Source organism: Oreochromis niloticus, linkage group LG15, assembly GCF_001858045.2.
Source record: "Oreochromis niloticus isolate F11D_XX linkage group LG15, O_niloticus_UMD_NMBU, whole genome shotgun sequence".
In the NCBI taxonomy this organism is placed as follows: Eukaryota; Metazoa; Chordata; class Actinopteri; order Cichliformes; family Cichlidae; genus Oreochromis; species Oreochromis niloticus.
Genome location: NC_031980.2, coordinates 17,887,273 through 17,908,888, shown reverse-complemented (window position 1 = coordinate 17,908,888; position 21,616 = coordinate 17,887,273). Strand labels below are relative to the sequence as shown.

General features: G+C 38.7%; 1 protein-coding gene across 1 annotated transcript in view; it reads left to right on the top strand.

The window, feature by feature from the left end:
* scara5 (scavenger receptor class A, member 5 (putative)) overlaps nucleotides 1-21,616 on the top strand; it is a 95,200-nt gene that overhangs the window by 29,052 nt on the left and 44,532 nt on the right. Inside the window, exons 4-7 of the mRNA XM_019346219.2 lie at nucleotides 12,400-12,599; nucleotides 13,654-13,832; nucleotides 13,916-14,042; nucleotides 14,130-14,298. Coding sequence (XP_019201764.1) covers nucleotides 12,400-12,599; nucleotides 13,654-13,832; nucleotides 13,916-14,042; nucleotides 14,130-14,298 — 675 coding nt within the window. The remainder of the gene's footprint in view (nucleotides 1-12,399; nucleotides 12,600-13,653; nucleotides 13,833-13,915; nucleotides 14,043-14,129; nucleotides 14,299-21,616) is intronic.

The following is a 21,616-nucleotide window of genomic DNA, read 5'->3' as shown; positions in this document are numbered from 1 at the left end:
TCTTTGTTTTCTCCTTTGAGGAGCTTTTGAGCTAAAGAATTGTCTGCTGCTGAAAACAAGGTTAGTAATATACCATAAAGTGCATTTGTGCATTTCTGGTCCTAAAACCAAAACAATGATCAAAGAAATGTTAATTATGGCCTCATTTCAGCAGTTAATATATTCATTTGATTTACTGGGTTTAAACTCTGTTTAAACTCAGATATGCTGTATGCTGAAAAAGAACAACATGGTGCGCAGTAAACAATCAAAGCCCATTTCTTCCCTGCAGCTGAACTCTTTGGACCTGTTAATGTTGTGTCTGGTGAGGGATGTGGTTTGTGTACTGTGGTGTCCAGTATGCGGTGGAATTATTTATTCGTGGCGACCGACCATGGCTGACTGAAAATCTGATTCAGATTCAACCCCGTGATAAAGGTTTGAGCAAGAAACATAAACACAGTGAAACATGATGAATTTACTGTGACGTTCCCACATATTTCATATTTTAATGTGTCATTCCAACGTTTCAGTGTAATGTTTGGCTCTGTTGTATTTCTCCTCATTGGAACTCAAGCTGCTTTTACCTAAATTTTTATTCAAATTCAAATGTTTTAGCGCATTTCTTTTACTTTCTGTTTGTTTCATCTGCACCATTTCCAGCAGCAGTAATTTTCTGTGTTTATTATAGCTGATGTATTGATGCACATTTGAGGCTGAACTCATTTTAACTTCTTTAATAATTATTTACATAGTAAGAAATTTGCCATTACAAGTACCCGAAGCCTAAAGAAACACCTTCAGTGTTTTGTTAAGTCACCAGTCCAAATCTCAAAATTATGAACCATAAATTAAAACTTCATTAAAAAAAATAAAGGCAGCAAATCCTCACATTGAGAAACATGAGTAATGAAATCTGGGACATTTTGCTTTATAATAAATTCTGTGAATAAATAAATAGATAGCAATGTCTTCACCTCTATAGACATTTGGTTTATTTGTAAACGGATGTCTTTTGTATGCTGTGACAGATAAAGCCTAATATCTCCTTCTGGGAACGATGGAAGGAAAAAAGGAAAAAAGGATTGTTCCACAGTGTGTCTTTTGTCCCGTCTTTCACCCCCACCCCTAACCGGTCACGACAGATCGCTGCCCCTCCCACAGTCTGGTTCTGGCTGAGTTTCTCCTTCCCAGTGTTGCCAAATGCTTACTCAAAGGGGTCATTTGATTGTTGGGGTTTTCTCTGTATTATTTTAAGGTATTTACCTCACAATATAAATCTCCTTGAGGTGGCCACTGTAGTAATATAAATAATTGAATTCCGAACTGTGATGCTGAGGTATAAGATTTATATGAAGTTGAACTAGATGTAAATGTAGGTTTGAGTTTCTTTACAGATTCTGTTCATAAGTTTTATGGACAGAACTTTTAGGAACAGCTAAGGGGCAGAGGGGCGGTTCTGTTGGGGACTTCCAGCTTGGCCTTGGGCAGTTTTCAGGAGAGTGATGTAGCTAGGAAAACAATTAGCACTTACAAATCTGTGGCTTTGGTTCTCATATGGTTAAGGGTGGAGTTCCCACTCCAGGTTGGGAATGTGTTACTCCCCCAAGAGTAGAAGTTCAAGTATCTCAGGTCATGAGTGAAGCAGGAGACTAGCAGGCGGATACAGTTTTGCAGATTTTGTGGTCTTTTGTGGTGAAGAGAGCTGAGCGTGAAATTGACTTTATTTTTTGATCAGTCTATGCTACCTTGATCTATGGCCATTACCCGTGAATAGTGACGATAAGAATGAGACTATAAGATGAAATAAAGGGTGACTGTGACCGACTTCAAAGACAGGTTGAGGATCTCAGGCATTTGGGAGAGTCTGACTAAAGCCGCTACTTTTTAAAATGAAAAAGAGCCAACTGAGGTGTTTTGGAAACTTAACATGATGCCTCCTGGACGTCTCCTCGGTGAGATCTTTTGGGCATATAAGAAACTTCCAGGCAGACCCAAAACACACTGGAGAGATTATGTCTCTTAATCAGAGAGATGGCTGGGTAGAAAGAAGTCTTGAGATTTGCTACACCCATGAACCAAACTCATGTATACTGTTAAAAAGGAATGGGTGGAGTTTCCTTCTGTCACTACTGCAGCACCAAACTACACACAGATATAGTTAGACCTACACTATATGGACGAAAGTATTGACCGCACCTTTTTGAAACCGGGTGTTTTAAGTTTCATAGTAACAGGGTGTTTAAAATCTAGCCATGCAGTCTGCCTTTAAAAACATTTTTAAAAGAATGGGTGGTTCTGAAGACCTCACTGAGTTTGAGCACAGTAAAGGGAGGCTACTGCTGCAACAGGTCACTTTGTGAAAAGGAAATGCCTGGAAAGAATTTCTTGAAGGGGTTTCTGGTTTAGCTGGGCTGTGAATTCAACAATCACGTTTTTGGTCATGCATCAAGAGTTTATACGAAACTATGTCACAAATTCAGGATAGTGATAACATTTTATATCCAAAGAGTCAAAGATCAACTGTTTTTATTCAAATTTGCCAGTAGATATTATATGTAGTGGTAGTAATTTCAGTTTCCTTATTTCTTTCGGTTTATTTTATTCCGATTCTCTGCAATTGTTTAAAAAAAAGAAAAAAGAAAGAAAAAAGAGCTGTTTATTTTAACCTTTATCACACTCCAGTTTCATGAAACTAAGCTTTACTCCGGATATTAATCCAACCTTTTGTTTTTCTTCCTCTTCAAATAAAGTAATGTCTGTCTTTTTGATGTGGGCTTAAAGAAGGCAGGTTGTTCACTTTCGGATTTTAAGATCCTGTAATTTCACTCTCATTCACTGCTGGAAGGCTTTCAGGTCTGCAGGTCAGTAAAAGACTCTTTCTTCTTTATTTCCTTCCCTCTTTCCTGCGTTGGCATCCCTTCAAAGTCAAGAAGGATGTTGGTCAGTTCTTGTCTGACTACTGGCGGATCTTTTTAGTTTTTATTACATGTGAAAAACAGTGTTATACAATAACATCTGAGTTTGTGTTTTAGACACACTGAAAATTGCCTATTTTTAGGTGAGAAACAGCTGTTTTGATGGTTCTCCAGTTTGCTATTTTTCATCTGTCTCACAGGAAAGATCACTTTCATTGCTGGTTGGTCAATTATGAAATCTGCACCAAATTCAATTTCTGTTTTAGAGCTACATTATATGGTCTGTGAATGTTGAATTAGTTTAAGTTGTCTACTGAAAAATTGTGTCAATATTTGATTAATCTTTTTAAAGAAAATTTGCATCTGTGCCAGCTTAAATGTCTCAATAGCTAAACTGTTTTCTCAGCTCTCTTTTGATTTTTTTGAATGAATAAACCAGTTCCAGCCTCAATCTGCTGGGACTGGTTGTTCTGGCCTTTGAATGTTGCAGTATTTGGGTTGGATAACTTGTGAGCCCGGATATGATTCAAACACAGTGCTCTGGTTAATGTCAAGACAACACCTTCTCCACATTGATGACTGATCAGATGTCTTCCTTAAAATGAAAGTCTGTATGGAGATGGAAAGGTCACTATCACAGAAGGAGCAGACATGTGGAGGTTCAGACGTTTTTGTCACAACTCTATCTGCCATGTCTGACTCCTTCATGGAGGTCCACTGATGAAACCTTGTGAGCTTCAAACTTTTGCTTTGAAGGGTTATACCATAAATTGCAGTGTAGGAGTTTATTTATAGTGAAGCATAGGTCTGCATAATGAATAGGTGGACGGGTATCATCATAGAGATTATATTTACATTCCTACTTTTATTCTGTGGGCAACAAAAATCACACTTGTGATGAGAAGTTTGAACAGAAAATTCAGAACCTGCGTATTCAATGCCACACACATGATCCCAGAGTGACCAATGTAGTGTATACAAAGACCACACTAAGTAGGACCAGTCAAAGTTGGTGTGGTCTTTGTATACTTAGCTTCATATGCACTGCAACTACAACTATCTTTGTATATCAAACAGCCTCCAGAAAGCAACTCAAACTGATTCTAGGACTATAAAATAATTGACATGACATATTGCAGCTGCAAAGAAAGATAAACAGTACAGAGCGAACAATGAACTCTGCTATAAGAAAAAAAAAATATATTGCTTGTCAGACAACTTCATTTACCTTGTTTACTCGTGTGTGTGTGTGTGTGTGTGTGTGTGTATGCATGTGTGCGTATGAGTTTGTGTGTTTGCATGTCTGTGTGCTGGCATTCATTACCAAACTGCATCCAAACATTTCAGTATGTTTATTTTTATGGATGGTTGTTGCTGGATTTTCCAAGCCAGAAAGAAGCTGGAATATAGGATCAAGGGCAAAATAGTACACGTATAATGTATACGCACTGGCTACTTCATTTCATATACCTGTTCAACTGCTCATTAATGTAAATATATAAATCAGCCAATCAGATGGCAGCAAGTAAATACATTTAGGCATGTTCAAACAGGACCATCAGAATGTGGAAGAAGTGAGAGAAAGTAATAGTTTTACTAGAATATATATTATCTAGCTCAAAAAGTTAAGAACAAATATACATTTAATATTTTGGAAAATTGTAATTTTTTGGAAGCAAAAAAATTGTAAATATCATTTGTAGACAATCCTTTTAGACAATAAAGACGCAGTATTTTGAGAATAATGTGGTAAAAACTGTGCGCTGTGTACAACTGAAACAAAAAAAAGCACAATTTAAACTCAGTTGTTTGACTATTTGGAAATAGGAATCATTGCTAATGTTGTCCTCCAAAGCACCCTGAAATATATCACCATGTTATACAAATTTGTACAAAAAACTGGATAATTAAAGTCATTCACTGAATCTGTTTGTAATGGTCCTTAAAAGCTAAATGAAGCTGCTTTTATTTCTTTGAAACACACACACACACACACACACACACACACACACACACACACACACACACACACACACACACACACACACACAGTGAGTGAGAGAGACTTCCTGTGTATTAAGCAACTTTATTAAAAAGCCTGTGAGAGAGCTAAACAGGGAGATTAGTAACCATGGGTGCAGGCCAGAAGACAGAGCACTGCAGGACATTTGACTTGTACACAACAGAGCAACGGATGATGAAAGACCTGCAGCTCAGAGGGGCTGTTTAATGAGAAACTGTTTGCCTTTCACATTAATGTGCAAGAACAATCAGGAACAGATATAAAATTAAACATGCAGACCTCCTGCAAGTTCATACCGATGTTGCACAAAACTAATTCAATTACACTAAATTAAATTTAGCTGTCAGGAAATTAGATTTTAACTGAAGTGAATAACAAAATGTATGATAATCAAAGAAAGGCGCTTATGAAACATGATGTGAACAAAATTATAACTTTCAAAATATAAACACTAAGTATGGTGACGTGACAGAAAAAGACAGCAGCAGAAAAACTTGTTTGACACAAACGTGAAATGGAGACTGTTAGCCTTCAGAGTAAAAGTTACAAAAGGATTGCTTGCTGTGATATCACAAAACTTTTACTTTGAAGGTGAACAGTCTCCATTTCCAGTTTGGGTTGTACTTTTTTAAGTTTCACTAGCTGGTGAACTCAAAGCAGTTTGCTGGAGACCTTAGCAGTCATAATGAGGTTTTCAGTGCTGTAGCATCAACTTCTTTCACTATGTAGCAACTGCCAACAATCACTCACCAGTCAGTGAGGAAATACACATTTTTCTCTAGTGACTGAAAGTTGCTGATGGGCCGCTGATTTGTCTCTAAGCCTATGTGATGAGGCCTAAAATAGACCACCAAATTAGGAGGGTATTTAGTTACGTTAAGATAGTGATGCACTCCAACTTTAGTTGCCTGCTGGAAGTAGCTTGGAGGCTTCACTTCATTCACTGGCTCTCTTGTCAGTGGCGCACACCCATATAAAAGAAAAACACACCAAGAAAGCAGAAATGAACACTGCAAATGCTTTATTAGATCCAAAGTAACTTTTGGTTCTTTTGTAGCAACACATTTTGTGGATGTAGTTTGACACCAGAAATACTGAAGCATGTTTCACAAGATACAACTTCTGTAATTTTAGCACATTCCACACAGGAAACCCTGAACTGTAACTCCAAAGATGGCTTTGCAGGTCTGTCTCAACATCTCAAAATATCTTCACTATCCAAATAATGCCTTCCCAGTTTGAAACCTCACTGTTCAGTTTAGATTTCAAAGCAGAATTGGAAATGATCAGAGATCAAAATACCTTTGGAGGCCACAGGACAGACCTATAAGCAACAAGAGCGTTGGAACACTGATGAGGACTGAGAGATGGAATACAGAGATGTCAGCCATCAAATCAAATACAAACCATATCAGATAAACAGTTGTGATTGGCTCGGCAAAAACGAGGCCAGGTCGAACTATGTTTCAACAGGAGAAGAGCCAGATGGATTCTGCCAGAGCAAAGGAAACACGAGCTCTCAGATTTGCCTGATTCTCAGGCTACCAAGGTCGAGAACTCAGATCGATCACTTCACAGGACATTGCATTGACTTAAATTAATTTCCTGCAGACTTATCTTGACCGTAATCACCACTGGCTAAAACCTAACTATTACGTTGATGTTGGATTTTGTATCCAAAAGGAGGGTGAGTAACCATATATATGTTATAAAAGTATGCACACACACACAGAGGGTGCAGATAAAGAGATAAATGAAGGCAACATGTTGGCTTTGGCTTTGCTCACACAGGAATGCAGCTCTGATAGACCTCTCTCTGTCTCCCCTCACTGCACTGATCAGGACAATGTCAAACGTTTTTCTTTGTTCATGTGTGTGTGTGTGTGTGTGTGTGTGTGTGTGTGTACATAGGGAAATACTTCGGGTTGTTCACATACATGTACAAACATTTAGAACGATGATCCGTTGTATTGTAATTCACACTGCCACTTACCACTAGATCTCCAAGGTATCTACGTGTAATATGACACATAAGTTACAGACAATAACAAACTTGCCAGATATTCAAAAAATCAACCCAGCCTCTTATTTCTTGCTTTTTTTATAGGACAAATACAACATCTACACCCATCATTGTCCGTAGCATCACCCTGCTTTTGTATTTATAGATACTACTATCATGAAAGTGCTACTGTAGACTTGCATGAATCATAACTGCATTGCATACAGTCCCTCCCACTTCAAGTGATTTTTTTTTTCACTTCCATTTTTGACCAGTTTGCTAAAATCTGAAGCCCCATAAATCTGTTTGGTTTTGATATTTTAGAGCCCATAAGCGCTCAGTATAGTCTGTCATTAATATGGCTTATATCTCATCTTATGCCTATTTTCAAATCCCCTGTTTCACCTATAAGCACATTAAATGGGATGTCATAGTGCAACTGTACGTCACTGCATCAGGGCTAATGACATTTTTAGGGATTTTGAAACCTAGTTTATGGTTACCACATTGATTGTGTTGTGCACCAATGTTACCACAATCCTGTCATCACTTATACTGGTGCTTGAGGTGTCCCAGACTCAAAGCCTCTGGTATAGCAAATTTATACACAAGGCCTCTTTTAGCTCTGGATGCACTAGGTCATGGAATTAGTAAGGCAGTTCTGTAATTCCCAGCTTGTGACATTTTAATCCAAAAAGCCAGACAAAACAAATGAGAGAGTTAAACAAAAAGCTAGGCAATATGGTAAACATATGTGAACCACTGTCTCCTGGCAGTTAAAACTGTAACATGTGTCACCGCCGTCACCTGCCAGCATCATAATCCACATTTTGTAGATCTGAACCATTTCTGTTAACTATCAGCTATGAACATTTCCTCAGCCGTGTCACAGCAACAGCACCAAAAGGCACATAGTCAGTCATGGAGCCTAAAGAGTATCTGACAAAACATCATTATTTGGCGCCCAAGGAGGGGAATCTGTACACTGTACTGAATTCACATATGTATAACCTGTGACATAAAGAGGAAGAGTTTAAAACCAATTCACCAGCACAGCCTTACTCTACTGGTGACAATTACATCTGTAACCTCACGCTGGTTGTTTCTATTTAACGAACCATCTAAACAGGTTGTGCTCAGAACAGGGTGGTTTGCTTGGTAAATGTTCTTCCCAACCTCGCTGAATGCAGATGATACTGCAGATCATCTGCACATTCATATATACTGACAAAGTGGGACTCTTCCACATTACACAGAGAAGCCCAGCTGTTGAGCTGGCCTGTGCTCCGGGCATTTGATACATGAATGGATCAAGTGTCTGCCTCCTCTGTGTCTCGACAGAAGAACTCAAAGACCATGAAGCTGTGAATATGGGGCTAATCTGTTTTGAATATTTCTGCCATGCCACTGTGTGTGTGTATGTGTGTTTGTGTGTGCTTGTGTGAAATACGCAGCAAAGAATAGAAGGGGGTTGGAAAAGAGACAAGATGACTTTCCCATCCTACAGAGCTGAGCTTTAAGAGCTTTGAAATGGATTTGTCAGGCGTATGTCTCAACTTTCAGGCCATTTCTCATCAGCTTTGCCTGAAGTCACAAATGCACACCTTAAAAACTGAGAGGACCTTAATGATTGGGGTTAATGACTGAAAGAGATGTACAAATACAAAAGTCTTGAAACACCCTTCATTTCTTTCTATTTTACTTCCAAGGAGCCAGACTTTATTGTAATTTTTCAAGCAGTATTGAGCAATAGTTCTCCAGGTTTTCTTAATGTCTTTCTTTTTTTTCTTGTTTTTTTGGACATTTACTGCTTAATTTTGAGAGAATTTTTTTTTCTGAAGTCAAACAAAGAAAAGCCTTTGAATGAATAAAGCAAACAAAAAATAAGCAGCAGAACTTTGGCACTTTGTTACTAGCACCCTGTAACAAAAACATCTCATTTGTATCTATGAAAAATATCAATGATAACATAGTTTGACAGATAGAAAATTGTACTTTTGGACCAACAAGTTCATTCCTAAAGAGCTATTAGCTGAGAACTTGGTATATCTCAGCATGGTCTGCAGTGTGTTCCTGCAAAATTGAGAAAACTGGACAAGTGGAGGATAAAAACGAAATATCAATCCTAGAAAACTGCTTACAGCAGATGAGCAATATTTAAAAGTCATATGCTTAATAAGGGTAGACAGAAAACACCTGACAAAGGACCTGAGACATGCATCTGGACCTTTAGCTAATCCATTTACTGTTCACTGAAGCCTCATCAGAAATGGTCTCAGTGGAAGGATGGCTCTCTAAAAGCCATTCTTAATGAAGGGCTGAGGTATACTACATTACAAACTGGACTGAAAATCCATGACAACAGGTCTGAGGGAATCCAAATATCTGCAGCCATGTGTAAATCACTGTGAAAACTCTGTTTGGGTCTGCATCTGAACCAATGTTGTTGATGAAATCTTCATGCCATATTTTTCATAGCTCATTAATGGAAGGATCCATTCCCTCAAAACAAGGCCACAGGTCAGGCAGATACCCATCCAACTGCCATACACTGTGGCATTATCTGGACAGGTCGCCAGTCTTTTATAGGGTCAGCACACAGAGACAAACACACATTTGTGCTCATATCACAGAGTCAGTTTTCAAACCACGACTTAACCTAACATGCATGTCTTTGGATCGTATGAGCACTGTAGAGAGAACCAACATTCGCACAGGGAGAACATGCAAGCTCAAACCCAGGACCTTCTTTGTCTGACATCATAATGCCTGAAACCATAAGACAACATCCAAGGTCCTGCAAAACATGTGTTGGCAGATCATGTTTAATTGCAATAATAATATTTATTTATAGAGCACTTTCTAAACTCAGCATGTACACAACCAGCATAGAATGAAGTAAACAATGACTGACAGACTGTAGCGCCTCGTTCTCTGAAAGCTGCCCAGTGGAGCAGAAACATTTGGTCTCAACATGCAACTGTTGCTATGTCAGTAGAAATATTTATGCACCCTACATTTAGTTAGCTGACAGCTAATGATAATTATGTACAAGCTACCAAGGCCCTTGTCAATATGTTAAGTTTATGCCACATCCTTCTATAGGCTTCATACTGTTGAAATGATTTAGCATAATTTGTAGAAATACAGCAGCCTGAAACTGGCATTCATGGATTTGTTTCATCAGTGTCAAAGTACTTGTTGTTGTTGTAGTTATAATGAGTTTTCCCCTTATTCTTTCACCCTCACATCTTTTTTTCCTTTTGCCTATATTAAAGTTTCTGTCTGTCCATTTAAATGCTCAGTTTTTAAGTTAGAAGTATGTAAAACAAAAACCTCCAGTTATCCTGTTGTCGTTAATCCCGCTTTACTACAGTTTTTAGGCAATTGTAAGTTTTATCAGTAGATGGAATTGGCAAGGAGACACCTTCATGCAAACCAAAGTCAGTGCAGGACCATAAATTGTTTCCTCCTTCCTTTTCGCTCTGGTCCTTTAAGCAAATGTGACAAATAAAGCCAAACACAGTTTAAAGTAACATAACAAGAAATAAAAGTAAGTCAAAAATCCAGTACAGTGATGCAAGGTTCTCAGATCGCTTGTAAAGAAAAGGTTTAAAAACACCAGTGACTCTGTTGACCTGACCTATTAACACGGGTTATTTCACAGCTTCCCAGCTGTGACTGGAGAAGCTGTGTTACCTCAAGCTTTTAGCTTCACCTCAAGAGTAGACAACATATAAATATCAGGCTTTGTACAGACTTATAAAAGATTAAGATGTGTATATAACATTAAGAGAGAAACTCTTCACAGTCTGAAACTGTTTTTTAGTTCAGGCAGATGAAGAAGAGTGAAGATGACAGATGTGTAAAATAGTCTTTGAAAGATAATAACGATTACATTTTCTAAATAGTTTTAAGATGATACAAACAGTAACTTTGTAGTGTATACACCAACATTTTTTTCATCTAACATTCTCAGTGTTTTCAAATGGGGAACCGTAACAGGCTGACTTCTACATCTCTCATCATTCAAGCGTTTTTCTGATCATGAGAACCAAACTGTGTAACTTGAGCTTTGCATTTCTACTCATGGTACCTGTCCCAAACAATAAGCACAACTGCAAACAAGATTTGCCTGTGGAATTATCCTACTTACCTCCTCTTCTTTTTCTTATCCTACAGCTTCTTGTTCATGTTTTCCCTTCTTTGTTTTCATGTAGAAGTACTCCTGATACGCTCCATAGTGTCAGGTTCTGCTGCTGCTGACAGACCATCATTTAGCAATTAAGCACCCTGTGTAGTGGACGGATTGCAGCTTATTTAGTTTTTCAGGTCATTAGGAATAAACCTAACACACATAATGAGATGAAATTCAGATGGTTTGTTTGCTGTGCTGCGGCTTTGCAGCACTTTTCTTTCCCTGAAGTCATGCTGCTGATTCCTGGCCACAGTGCAGGAACATGAAGCCACACATGCAGAAACACACTGCTGTCTTAGATTCGTGGTAACAGGAATATCCAGAGTGTGTGATATCGAGCTGTTAGGGGCATTAGCGTGTCGAGGAACATGTGTGAAGGGAATAATCTGCTTCCTCCCATTTCCTCAGTTCGTCCTTTTTCTCCTTTTGAAGTTTTTTTACACACTGGTCCTGCAGAGAAGGGGTTGCCATCATGGCACAGCGCTGAGGGTCTGGTTTCAAAATATCTGCCAGGCTATCGAGCTGTTACCATGCAGCATGCTTTCAGCATAACATAAAACCATGGTGGTTTTTCTCATTAGATACGGTACAGAAGAGAGCGAAGGCTAGGGAAGTGACCTTTATGCAACAGAAAAATGCAAGACAAGAAATTTTCGTCTGCACTTTAACCATCATCAAATGTGATGTTACGGCTAAACAGCCACTGCTTAGATTTGACCATGTCTCCAGAATTGAAATTCATTAATAGAAAGGATTCACTTTGGTTTTGTTTAATGTAGTATGACAAAAAAAAAGTCCTCTCGTCCTCAATTTTGTACTATATAAGCCTTGAAGGGGTTGATGAACACTAGGTAGATGGTAAAGAAGGAGGGAAGTATGTTTGAAATGGAATTTTTATCATAGGAAGTCAATGCATCATACCTGTAAAACAAAACTCCTCCAAGCGCTGGATGAATACCTGCATGCAGAAGCCAACTTCAACATTACTCAAAATGAAGGCAGAATTTCCACAATGTCATGTTACATATGCACTCCAAGTAAAGAAACTCGTAAAACTATTTAGGTCTTGACTTAACCAAACAATACATTCTGCATAAATAGACAACCAGAATCACAGCAGGCGTCTGACTCAACATCTGCTCTACATTACAGTGCTGGCGAGCTCCGTGATTGATAGTAAATGAACCTCGATTTGGGGACTTTTGCTGTAGCTGAGGGATCGTTGCATCAACACTTAGAACAAATCTCTGACTCTCTTCCTCACTCTTTCTCTCCCCAGTCTCTCGCTCCCAGGTGTCTTCTCAGCGGCAGGAGGTGCTGACGGAGAATGCGACCCGGATGTCAGAGCGCTCCCAGCTGCTCCAGCAGACCCTGGGAGAGGAGTCCAAACAGGCTGACCTGCTGGAGAACATCTGGAAACTGGAAAACCTCTTCCAGAACCACAGCAACTGGCTGCAGAGGCTGGAGATCTTCATCAAGGTACAAGATATCTGGATACCCCATCTTATTGTATCTTAGATGTTTATAAAGGAAAGTGTGATTAATGAAGGTGGCCCAATTTAAACAGAAATACTCAGAAATGGTTCACCCCAAGCATCATTGAGTGTTTTGGGGCTTTAATTGTTAGAGACCAACTCATCTCCCCCATTTGACCAGATGCCCAGCCACCCTGTAGTGTTTCAAAAATACTCTTTGGGCTCTTCTATTCCACACCTCTGCTGTTAGCAGGAGCTTAACTGACTGGCCTGGGATCTGTAGCACACTTGATTGGGTTCACAATAGGCACAACAGTTGGTGGTACTTGACCTTTTTTTGCTTATGGATCTCCTCTGTCTGATCTATCCAGGAGACAGTGATTTAGCAAAAACTTTTCTTTTTAGATGCCTCTGATGTTGACTCCAGATGTGTTGCAGAGTTCTTTTAAGAATCTTTATTGCAACCCTTTCTCAACCTTCAGCTGCCAGCAGTGTTGCATGGGTACAGCCACTGTTCTCAGGCCATGGCTTCTCCTCTACTTTAATAAAAAGCTGTAGTATTACTTCTGGAAGTTGTTGCATGGCTAATCCAGCAAAGAAAAAAGTTTAATCTGAGTTGATTTTTGCTGTATTAGGACTTTCTAAAATCTTTCCCTTGCATGGTTTATTTATGTTATTTCCTCGTAGGGTCTTACTTGGGGGACAAAGGCCATCATAGGGGGAACACAACACTGTTTTTCAACTGTGTAGCTGTTCCTCACTGTGTATCACAAATTATTTGTTACAGTTTTACATGTCATCACACAACACCCTATGAGCAAGCACTTGGCAACAGTGGAAAGGAAGAACCGCTTTATAACAGGAAGACGCTTCGAACAGAACCAGGCTCAGTCAGGGGCTTCTGCAAACTGGCTAGCTGGTGAAAAGAGAAGTGCATAAGGGGGAGCATTGAGAGGCAACAAACCAACAATCCATGCTTAATTAATTTAAGTTTCAGGTTGAAAAATAAAGGCTGATGATAGAAATACTACCATTAGTCAGAGTCCTTTTCCTTGTAGGGCCTGGAGGTGGAGCTGAGGAGCATGCAGGCTCACTCTCTACAGTCAGAAGGCTACCTGGTGCAGTTGGATGACAGGTTGTCCTCGCTAAGCAGCTCCGCGGGTCGGAACCTGACGAGCTTGAGTTCGGAGGTGGCCCGAGCATCCACGTGGCTTCGTGATCATGACGTCCTGCTGAGGTACACGTTTTAATACAGTTTTTGTAGTCTACTGCATTTAATAATATTCAAATGGACTTCTGTGGGATTCTGATTTACTTTAGGGAAACCTCGAGTCATGTGAGTGAACTGAGGGAAAAATTAGACGAGGTCAACTGGACAGTGGGAGCTGTCAACCACACCTTCAGCAACGATGTCAGTATTCACCATTTGAAGATACGTGACTTACAGGTTAGATGTTCATAATAGCTTGCACAAAAGTTACCTCTACATCAGATCTACTTTTCATAAACTGAGTCATAAACATCCCACATTCAGATCCAGATCAGCAACATAACAGAGGACACCAGCAGTTTATGGGTGACCCACGTCCACACGGAGGCCCAGTTGAGGAATGAGATGGAGATCCTGAACACAATCACAGAGGACCTCCGTCTGAAGGACTGGGAGCACTCCATGGCTCTGAAGAACCTCACAATATTAGAAGGTCAGCAAAAAGATGTTGATGTTTGTTCTCATCGGCAAAATATGAATAGGAATGAAGAAGAACAGTCGGAGTATAATGTTAATAGAGTATGGAGAAAACATTAATACTTTATTAAAAACTTGAAAGAAGACAGTAAGCCCTCTAAAGTGACACGCAACACTCAAACAGGTAATTTGGTTTAAATTCTTCAGAAATATGTGCTGATAGATTCAGTTACTAAGTAACTAAGTAAGTAAAATGTATTTTATAGTACCTTTCACAGATAAAAATCACAAAGTGCTGAAATTAAAATATGACACATCATAATAATGTTATGTCTTACCATGTAAGCCATAATAATAATGCCTTACATGGTACTTACTGAATTTGCTGAACTTGCCAAACATCTTACCAAAGCTCTTCTGTAGATTTATTCTGCTACATTGTCTTCTGTGATCACGTAATACTCCATGACTTCATGATATTGAGACTGGGGCTCTATGGAAGCTGCACCATCTGTTGCAGAACTCCTTGTTCTTCATGTAACTGCGGATTGTTTTTCATTATTATCATTATGGCTGTATTGGTGAACAGTCAGATTCCTCTGAGAACCTAGAGCTTTTGCATTGTACTGTACAGCCAGTGTGACCTTTACAAAGTAAAATGTACCTTATATATCAAGAGAATACATTAAAAACATGCAAGAACATGAGAACTTCACATCATAGTATAATTAATCCCTTTGGGTGGACCTTAATGCCCCCAAAGATCTTTAACAACAGCACATCTGAGCCAGTGGATGTTTGTAGTGTGATTAAGTACAAGTGACCCTAGCATGCAAACATGATTTTACATTGCGGGAATATTGCCCAGGGCTTTTAAGCAGCTCTGAATGTTCTTCCTCCAATTTGTGCAGAACTGATTAGTCCCGACGTGGTATGACTCTCGCTGCCAGTGCACCAAATGACTTCTCTGGCTTGTTAAAATCAAAATAGGTATGCCATGATGTAATGCTGGCAGGGGACACAGCCCAAGCTGATTGATGACAACTCAAACTGAATGAGACCCCTGATCTCGTGTCTGCTTCACATGTGGGTGGGATGCCATTTCTCCTGAGCCTGGAAACAATTGTGGGTTAAATTTAGACGCTACATACAGAATGAAAACTCAGTCACTCTGCTCTGTCATTCGTTTTAGCTCTTTAGCCCCATTTGTTTGTTGTTAGCTCTCAGTCACCTCAGCCAAAAAAGGTTTTACATCTCTATCCATGTTTACCCTCCTTCTTGCTCTCATCTCTTTCCTCTTCTCTTCTTATTCAGTTCATTTGTCTTTAATTTCTCTGACTCGCTGTGATCTTCGTGCCACACATGGTACTTGTTGCATTAATAACAGAAACATGAGAAGTTGTTTAAAATATCGCTTCAAGACTTTTTTTGATGACTAATGCAAAAACTGTATAACTTACGGTAACATCTGCCTGCTTAAGGGTAAATACACCAGATGATTTTAATTACGGCTTCCATATGTTAGTTCAGCCAGACAAGTCACATCTGAAATGATTCTTTCGTTACAGCAGAAGACTACGGCTAGAGTTTGGTGTCCAGGCACCAGAGCTCATCACTCCACTCAAATATGATACACAAATTGAGGAGTGACAAGTAAACATCAAAGCCTACAAATGGATGGTTTGGTTCATCCATCAGGGTCAAAACAAAAATGGTCAAAATAGCTTGCCAAACTGGGAGGTTGTGTTTGGTAAATGATGTGAGGCATGTTATTGTGTCTGATGCAATGCAGCTCGAGTTGCTTAGTGAGCTGTTTTGCAATCTTCCATGCATACATACATACATACATACATACATTAACCGCTTATCCAGTTGAGGGCCATGGGGGTCCCATGAGTATCCCATGTACAGTGAATCATGGGATACACTAGACAGGTCATCTGCTATTGAATACAGCTAACTATTCACAACCACATTTCATATGATGTAGTGTCCTACAACCCTAACCCAATCTTTGCTGCAGGGGTCTTGCTTTATTTTATGCTAGGTGACAAATCGTCAACGTTTTATGCTTCCGGGCACCCAACACATCGCTAAATGACGAGACCGGAAAAACGAGTAAACACGAGAACCGCTTGGAATCTATCTACACATGTTCATTCATTTTACTTAAATCGCTATGGAAAACACTATTTAACGTCATTATAGTGCTGGTTAAGGCTAGGGATAAGGTTATGGTAAGCATTAGAGACAAGGTTGGGGTCAGGGCTGGAATACATGGCTGGAACGTGTATTACCGCGGGACCGTGATTGTACTGGATTTCACCCATAACCCAGCGCGTAGCATAAGAACGCGGAAGGTCACCTTTCGCTTTCCTCAGGAACGCCGCAGGACTTGACAAATCGTCGGGATGTTGCGCCTTGGGAGTGAGAGCAGGCTCTACTTCAGGGTATGGGTTGCCAGCCAAAGAGAAAGCTCAGGCCCCTCATCCCAAGGGTATCCCAATGATAGAAATTTGGATTTTAATGTGATAGTGATGAAATTATTGAAACTAAATTCATGTCTTTACTGATAACGGCAAAATTCACCTGTAACAATGTCTGACCTAATGTAAGGAAGGTCTAGTTGTAGCCACACAGTCTTTAATGCTGATTTGATAACCAACAAACCCCAGCAATCTTCACTACAATGAAGCAAATTCTACAGTTTGAATAATGTAAGTTAAGAATTTTTGTTAGGCTGTCAGTGTGTGGTAAATCTACAGCTCATTCTTATTCAATAATCTGATCTAATGTGATCTTTAAGATTGATCTGACTGAGCTAACCCAAGATTTGCCACACGATACAAAAGGAACTAAAGACGAAGACGCTTTTTTTGTTAAATGGTATTTTTAAGTTCAGTAATGAACTTTCAGTATTTACTTCAAGGCCAACTTGGATTCAAGTACGAAGGATATGGAAATGTGGAATCTATAATCTTGTGTTAATTCTCTTTTGATTTCAATCATACAAACCAACAGAACATTTGTAACATTTCAAAACATCGACCAGTGGAGCTTCTGATTGTTGTCCCTTCAAACTAGCGTAATGTCTGGAGTTCAGTGAAGTTGAACCTGATGGAAGACACATTTATGGGAAACATGATCAAAATTTCTGGTTTTATTTTTGCCATCTTAATTGATTTTGTAAGAAAAAGAAGTCAGTGCAACATCAGTTTACTCACAGTACACACACATTTTCCAGCTATTAAATCCAACAGTTAGGTCAGAGATTTTTTTTTCTTTTGTTTTTGCCAAACAAAGCAGCAAAAATCAGGCTGGGAAGTTTGTTTTTTTTTCTTCTCATATTCATTCGTCAAGTTTAAAAATATTGAATCCTTCAGTTTGCATAATGTAACTTTTTCATGAGTAAGATGTGTGTAATTGAGTTAAGTGCATAATTTTTTCATACTCCACATTCTCAGCTTAAAAAACAATTTTCTATGAACACGTTTCAGCATTTAAACCTCATCTGATAAGAATAATTGTAAGAAATGTCACTGGGTCTTATCACCACATGATTTTCAATCATAGAACATACTGACATTTAAATGAGTTACATTTCTCTCACAGAGAATTCATTTATGGTTATACAAATACCCCTTGATCAAAACTATCTGTGTTTAATTACAGTTTTAGGATTTAAAAAAAAGAATACAAATTTCTTAAAGTTCACATTAAAATCTGTCTGACTTTTTTTTCCACTCTTGTGTGTTAAATGTCTTTCTATAATCTGTATGATCTCATAAGTCTGTGGAGTCTGCACCTTTAGAGGTCTAAACAACAAAAATGTAAACATATGTCTCAGGATTATAAAGAAAATATTCTAAGATTGGTGCAATGACATAACTTTATAACAGCCTGTCTGTGCCTTTCAACAGCTGCACTTTCCTCTCTTTTTTGTTTTTTCATTTTTTTCCCCATGTTTTTATTCCTAATCCCTCCTCTCTTGCCGTGTCATTACAACTTTTCTCCACTCTCCGTCTCCGTGTATGTTACCATGTATTCCAGCCGTGCCAGTGTTTCATAACTATCTTTCACTGTGACAGCAGTGTGCATGTATCTTTGTGTGTTTTCACATGTTGCCTATTTGACTTCACTCTGTTAATATGTGTGTGGATATTTGCTGTTATTCGTGAGCAGCCCCACATGTGGTTGTTTAAGGACACCACCAAATGAGAGGTCATTTGTAAAAGCCATAATAATGTGACTCACTGTTTTCTGGTGCTGGTACTCTAGGCCACATAGTGTCTGTAGTTTTTTTATTATTATTAATATTTACTTAAATTTAGCTAGCAATAGATCACCAAAAGACTGTTCTCCTCAGCATCCCAATAGATGTTGTCCAGCATTGGATAAACATACTCAGGATCTGAATGGTTAGTTGTTGTTGGGGGTCTTTTTGTTTGGGGCTTTTTAATCTATATAAATACATAATCTTTGTGGCAAGGTGCCAAAATAGCAGCCCAACAAAAAATGTCAGCCAAATCTTTTGTTTGTTTTTTTCCAGTGTTTTGGATTAAGATCTTGTTTCCTTTTCAAATTTTTTCACTCTCACTTTGTCCTTCAAGGCCAGTGTACTAAACATGTGTTCCAGATAAAGTAGGAATGATAAAATTTATGAAGCTCCATATTCTTGATGAAAAGTGTGATGAAAGAAATTCCCAGATCAAATTCCTTGTTTCCTTCAATTAATGTTCAACATAAAGCAAGCATGGGAACAAATAGAGAAGGCTCATTATTCATACTTGTATTAAATGCAGATATATTTTTTACTATATCAGTGTAGTATCACTAAAGTATCACTAAAGCCTCCATCATGAGTCACTTCTTATAAAATAATCCCGTCCACTTACATCCATACAGCCACTTTCTGCAAACAGATCTGTCTGTTCTTTGCTACAACATCCTGTATTCTCAACTAACATCAACACAGGTGATGCCTTGTGTCATTTGTTATTGTGGTAAATGAGATGATCTTTTTTCTGGACTGCACATGTGTAGACAAAACAAAACGAGCTGTTGCGCCACACTTCAGATTTGTAACAAGACTGGATATTGGACGGAGGCGCCTGAACTCTTCACTGAAATTGTATTCTTGGACCGAGCTGTCAGATGTTTTCAGGCTGATCCAGGAGGGGCCACTGGGGTTGTTATTGTTGAAACCCCGTCAGCTGACTAGTGTCTCCGAGAGCCAGAAGATTAATAATGTGAAGCTCTGCTTAAACAAACTTTTACAGACCACCAGAGTAAAATGTCTTCTCAAAAGATTAGGCTTAAAAGCCAAAAGCCTTTTGGCTGGTGTCAGTGCATTTTTGTTACTATGAGTGGATATGATAGGGATTCAGACATGAGCAGCATGTCCTGCTTGGATGTACTTCCTTTCAACTGTATTGATTTATTGCTTACTAGCCGCAAATCTTTCTATCCCTATGAGGTCTGGGCCATCATATGTAATAAACCTAAACTTAACCCACCCTAGAAAGGTAAAACTGTACTTAATGTGTCTCAGTCAAGTGAAAAAGAAAGTTTTCACAAGACTATACAGTGAAATAATCGTTTATAACATCTTTTTAACATTGCTTTAGTTCATTGCCATTGCAGCATCAGTTTGTGCATAGCTCTTTGCAGGTCCTGCTATTCCTATTTTCAGAGTGGAGATCTGGTCTGTGGGCCATTGCAACACCTTGATCCTTTTTATCTTTCATTTAGTTGTTAATTTCTTACTGTGCTTGGGCTCATTGTCCTGTTGCTGGTGTCAGACAGTTGGCCTCACATTTGACTCTAGAATTCTTTGGCATGTAGAGGAGTTCAAGATCAACTCAATGACTGTATCCAGGTCCCTGTCATGTGGTTGCACAACAAGCCAAAATCGTCCCCTCTCAACCACCATGCTGAGTTGAACTATGTGCTTATGGGCTGTTTGCTATGCATAATGGATCTTCACTTTGAGTTTCTTCTGGCATCACTTCCAAATCGGCCTCAATTTTACTTGATTTTACTGTCATGAACTTTAACATTTGACATGGTAACTGTGGCTTGTAGTGTCTGAGGTGTAGCTTCTGAGGCTTTAGCAGTTTCTCTGAGCAGTTTCTAAGTCAGCATGCTGCTTCTTACCTTCAGTAACTCCAACGGAAGCAATAAGGGTGTAGTTTGTTTTTCGTTTTGGTTTTTAAAAGGACTGTACTGTGATTGCCTAAAGCTGAAGTAAGGGTTGGGTTGTCAGTATTTCGACAAAAAAAAGAAAAAAAAAATTGTGTGTGTGTCCAAAGAAAAATTGTAGGATTAAAGAAAATTGCTAGTTCAAAATTCAGTTATTCACTGCTGACAGGGGATTATTTATGGCAAATCCAGCTCAGGACGTGTGCACAAAGGCTTTAATGGAAACCTTTTCTGACACATCACTTTCTAAAATATTTTATGTACACTTGGTAGATTCAGTCCTTTGCCTAATTTAACAAGTACTGCATTTAAATATAGTTTTTATTACAGATCAGTTTGCCGATTTTTCATCATTTCAATTCATCATTTGGTCATCTGCCTGTCATGACTTTAAAAAGCCTGATGTGTTTTTATCAAGTGTAATCAAGCCAATTTAATTCATGTCACTTTTACAACTAATTTAGTGGTGTCAAACTCATTTAGGTTCATAGGCTACACACAGTCCAGTTCAATCTTAAGTGCATCCGTCCAATTAAACTATTCCCTAATAACCTATTAAGAGGTTTAAGTACTTTTTGAAAACATTTACATTTCACATTCAGAAGGAAATTCAGACTCTCTTGAGATGGAAGTTCAAAATGCATGTCCTTCTTGGCAATTTCACAGTTTAAAAAGCCATAAAGTCGACTCTTTTGGCCACATTTGACTTTGCTGCTTTTGGCACAGCTGATAATGATATTCTAATTAAGAGACTTAAGCTCTTAATATATTCGAATATATATCAAGAGCTTTTCAGTTGTTTCTTCTAATTTTGTTTCCACTCCTATAACTTTACTTTGTGGTGTGCCCCAAGGTACAGTTCTGGGGTCTGTCTTGTTTGCTTTGTATATGCGTCCACTTGGACACATCCTGAATACCTCTGAAGGCATCTGATTGTTACACAGATAATATCCAGTTGTACATTTAATTTAAACCCCAGAATGCAACCAAATTTTCCATCCTCAGGACTGCATCCATGTTATAAAGAACAGAATGGAAGCCAAACATCTGTCTTTAAATACTAACATAAGAACAGAGGTTCTTATCTGTGCCCCTGACAACTTCATTTCCACAGTTATTGAGAATTTTGGACG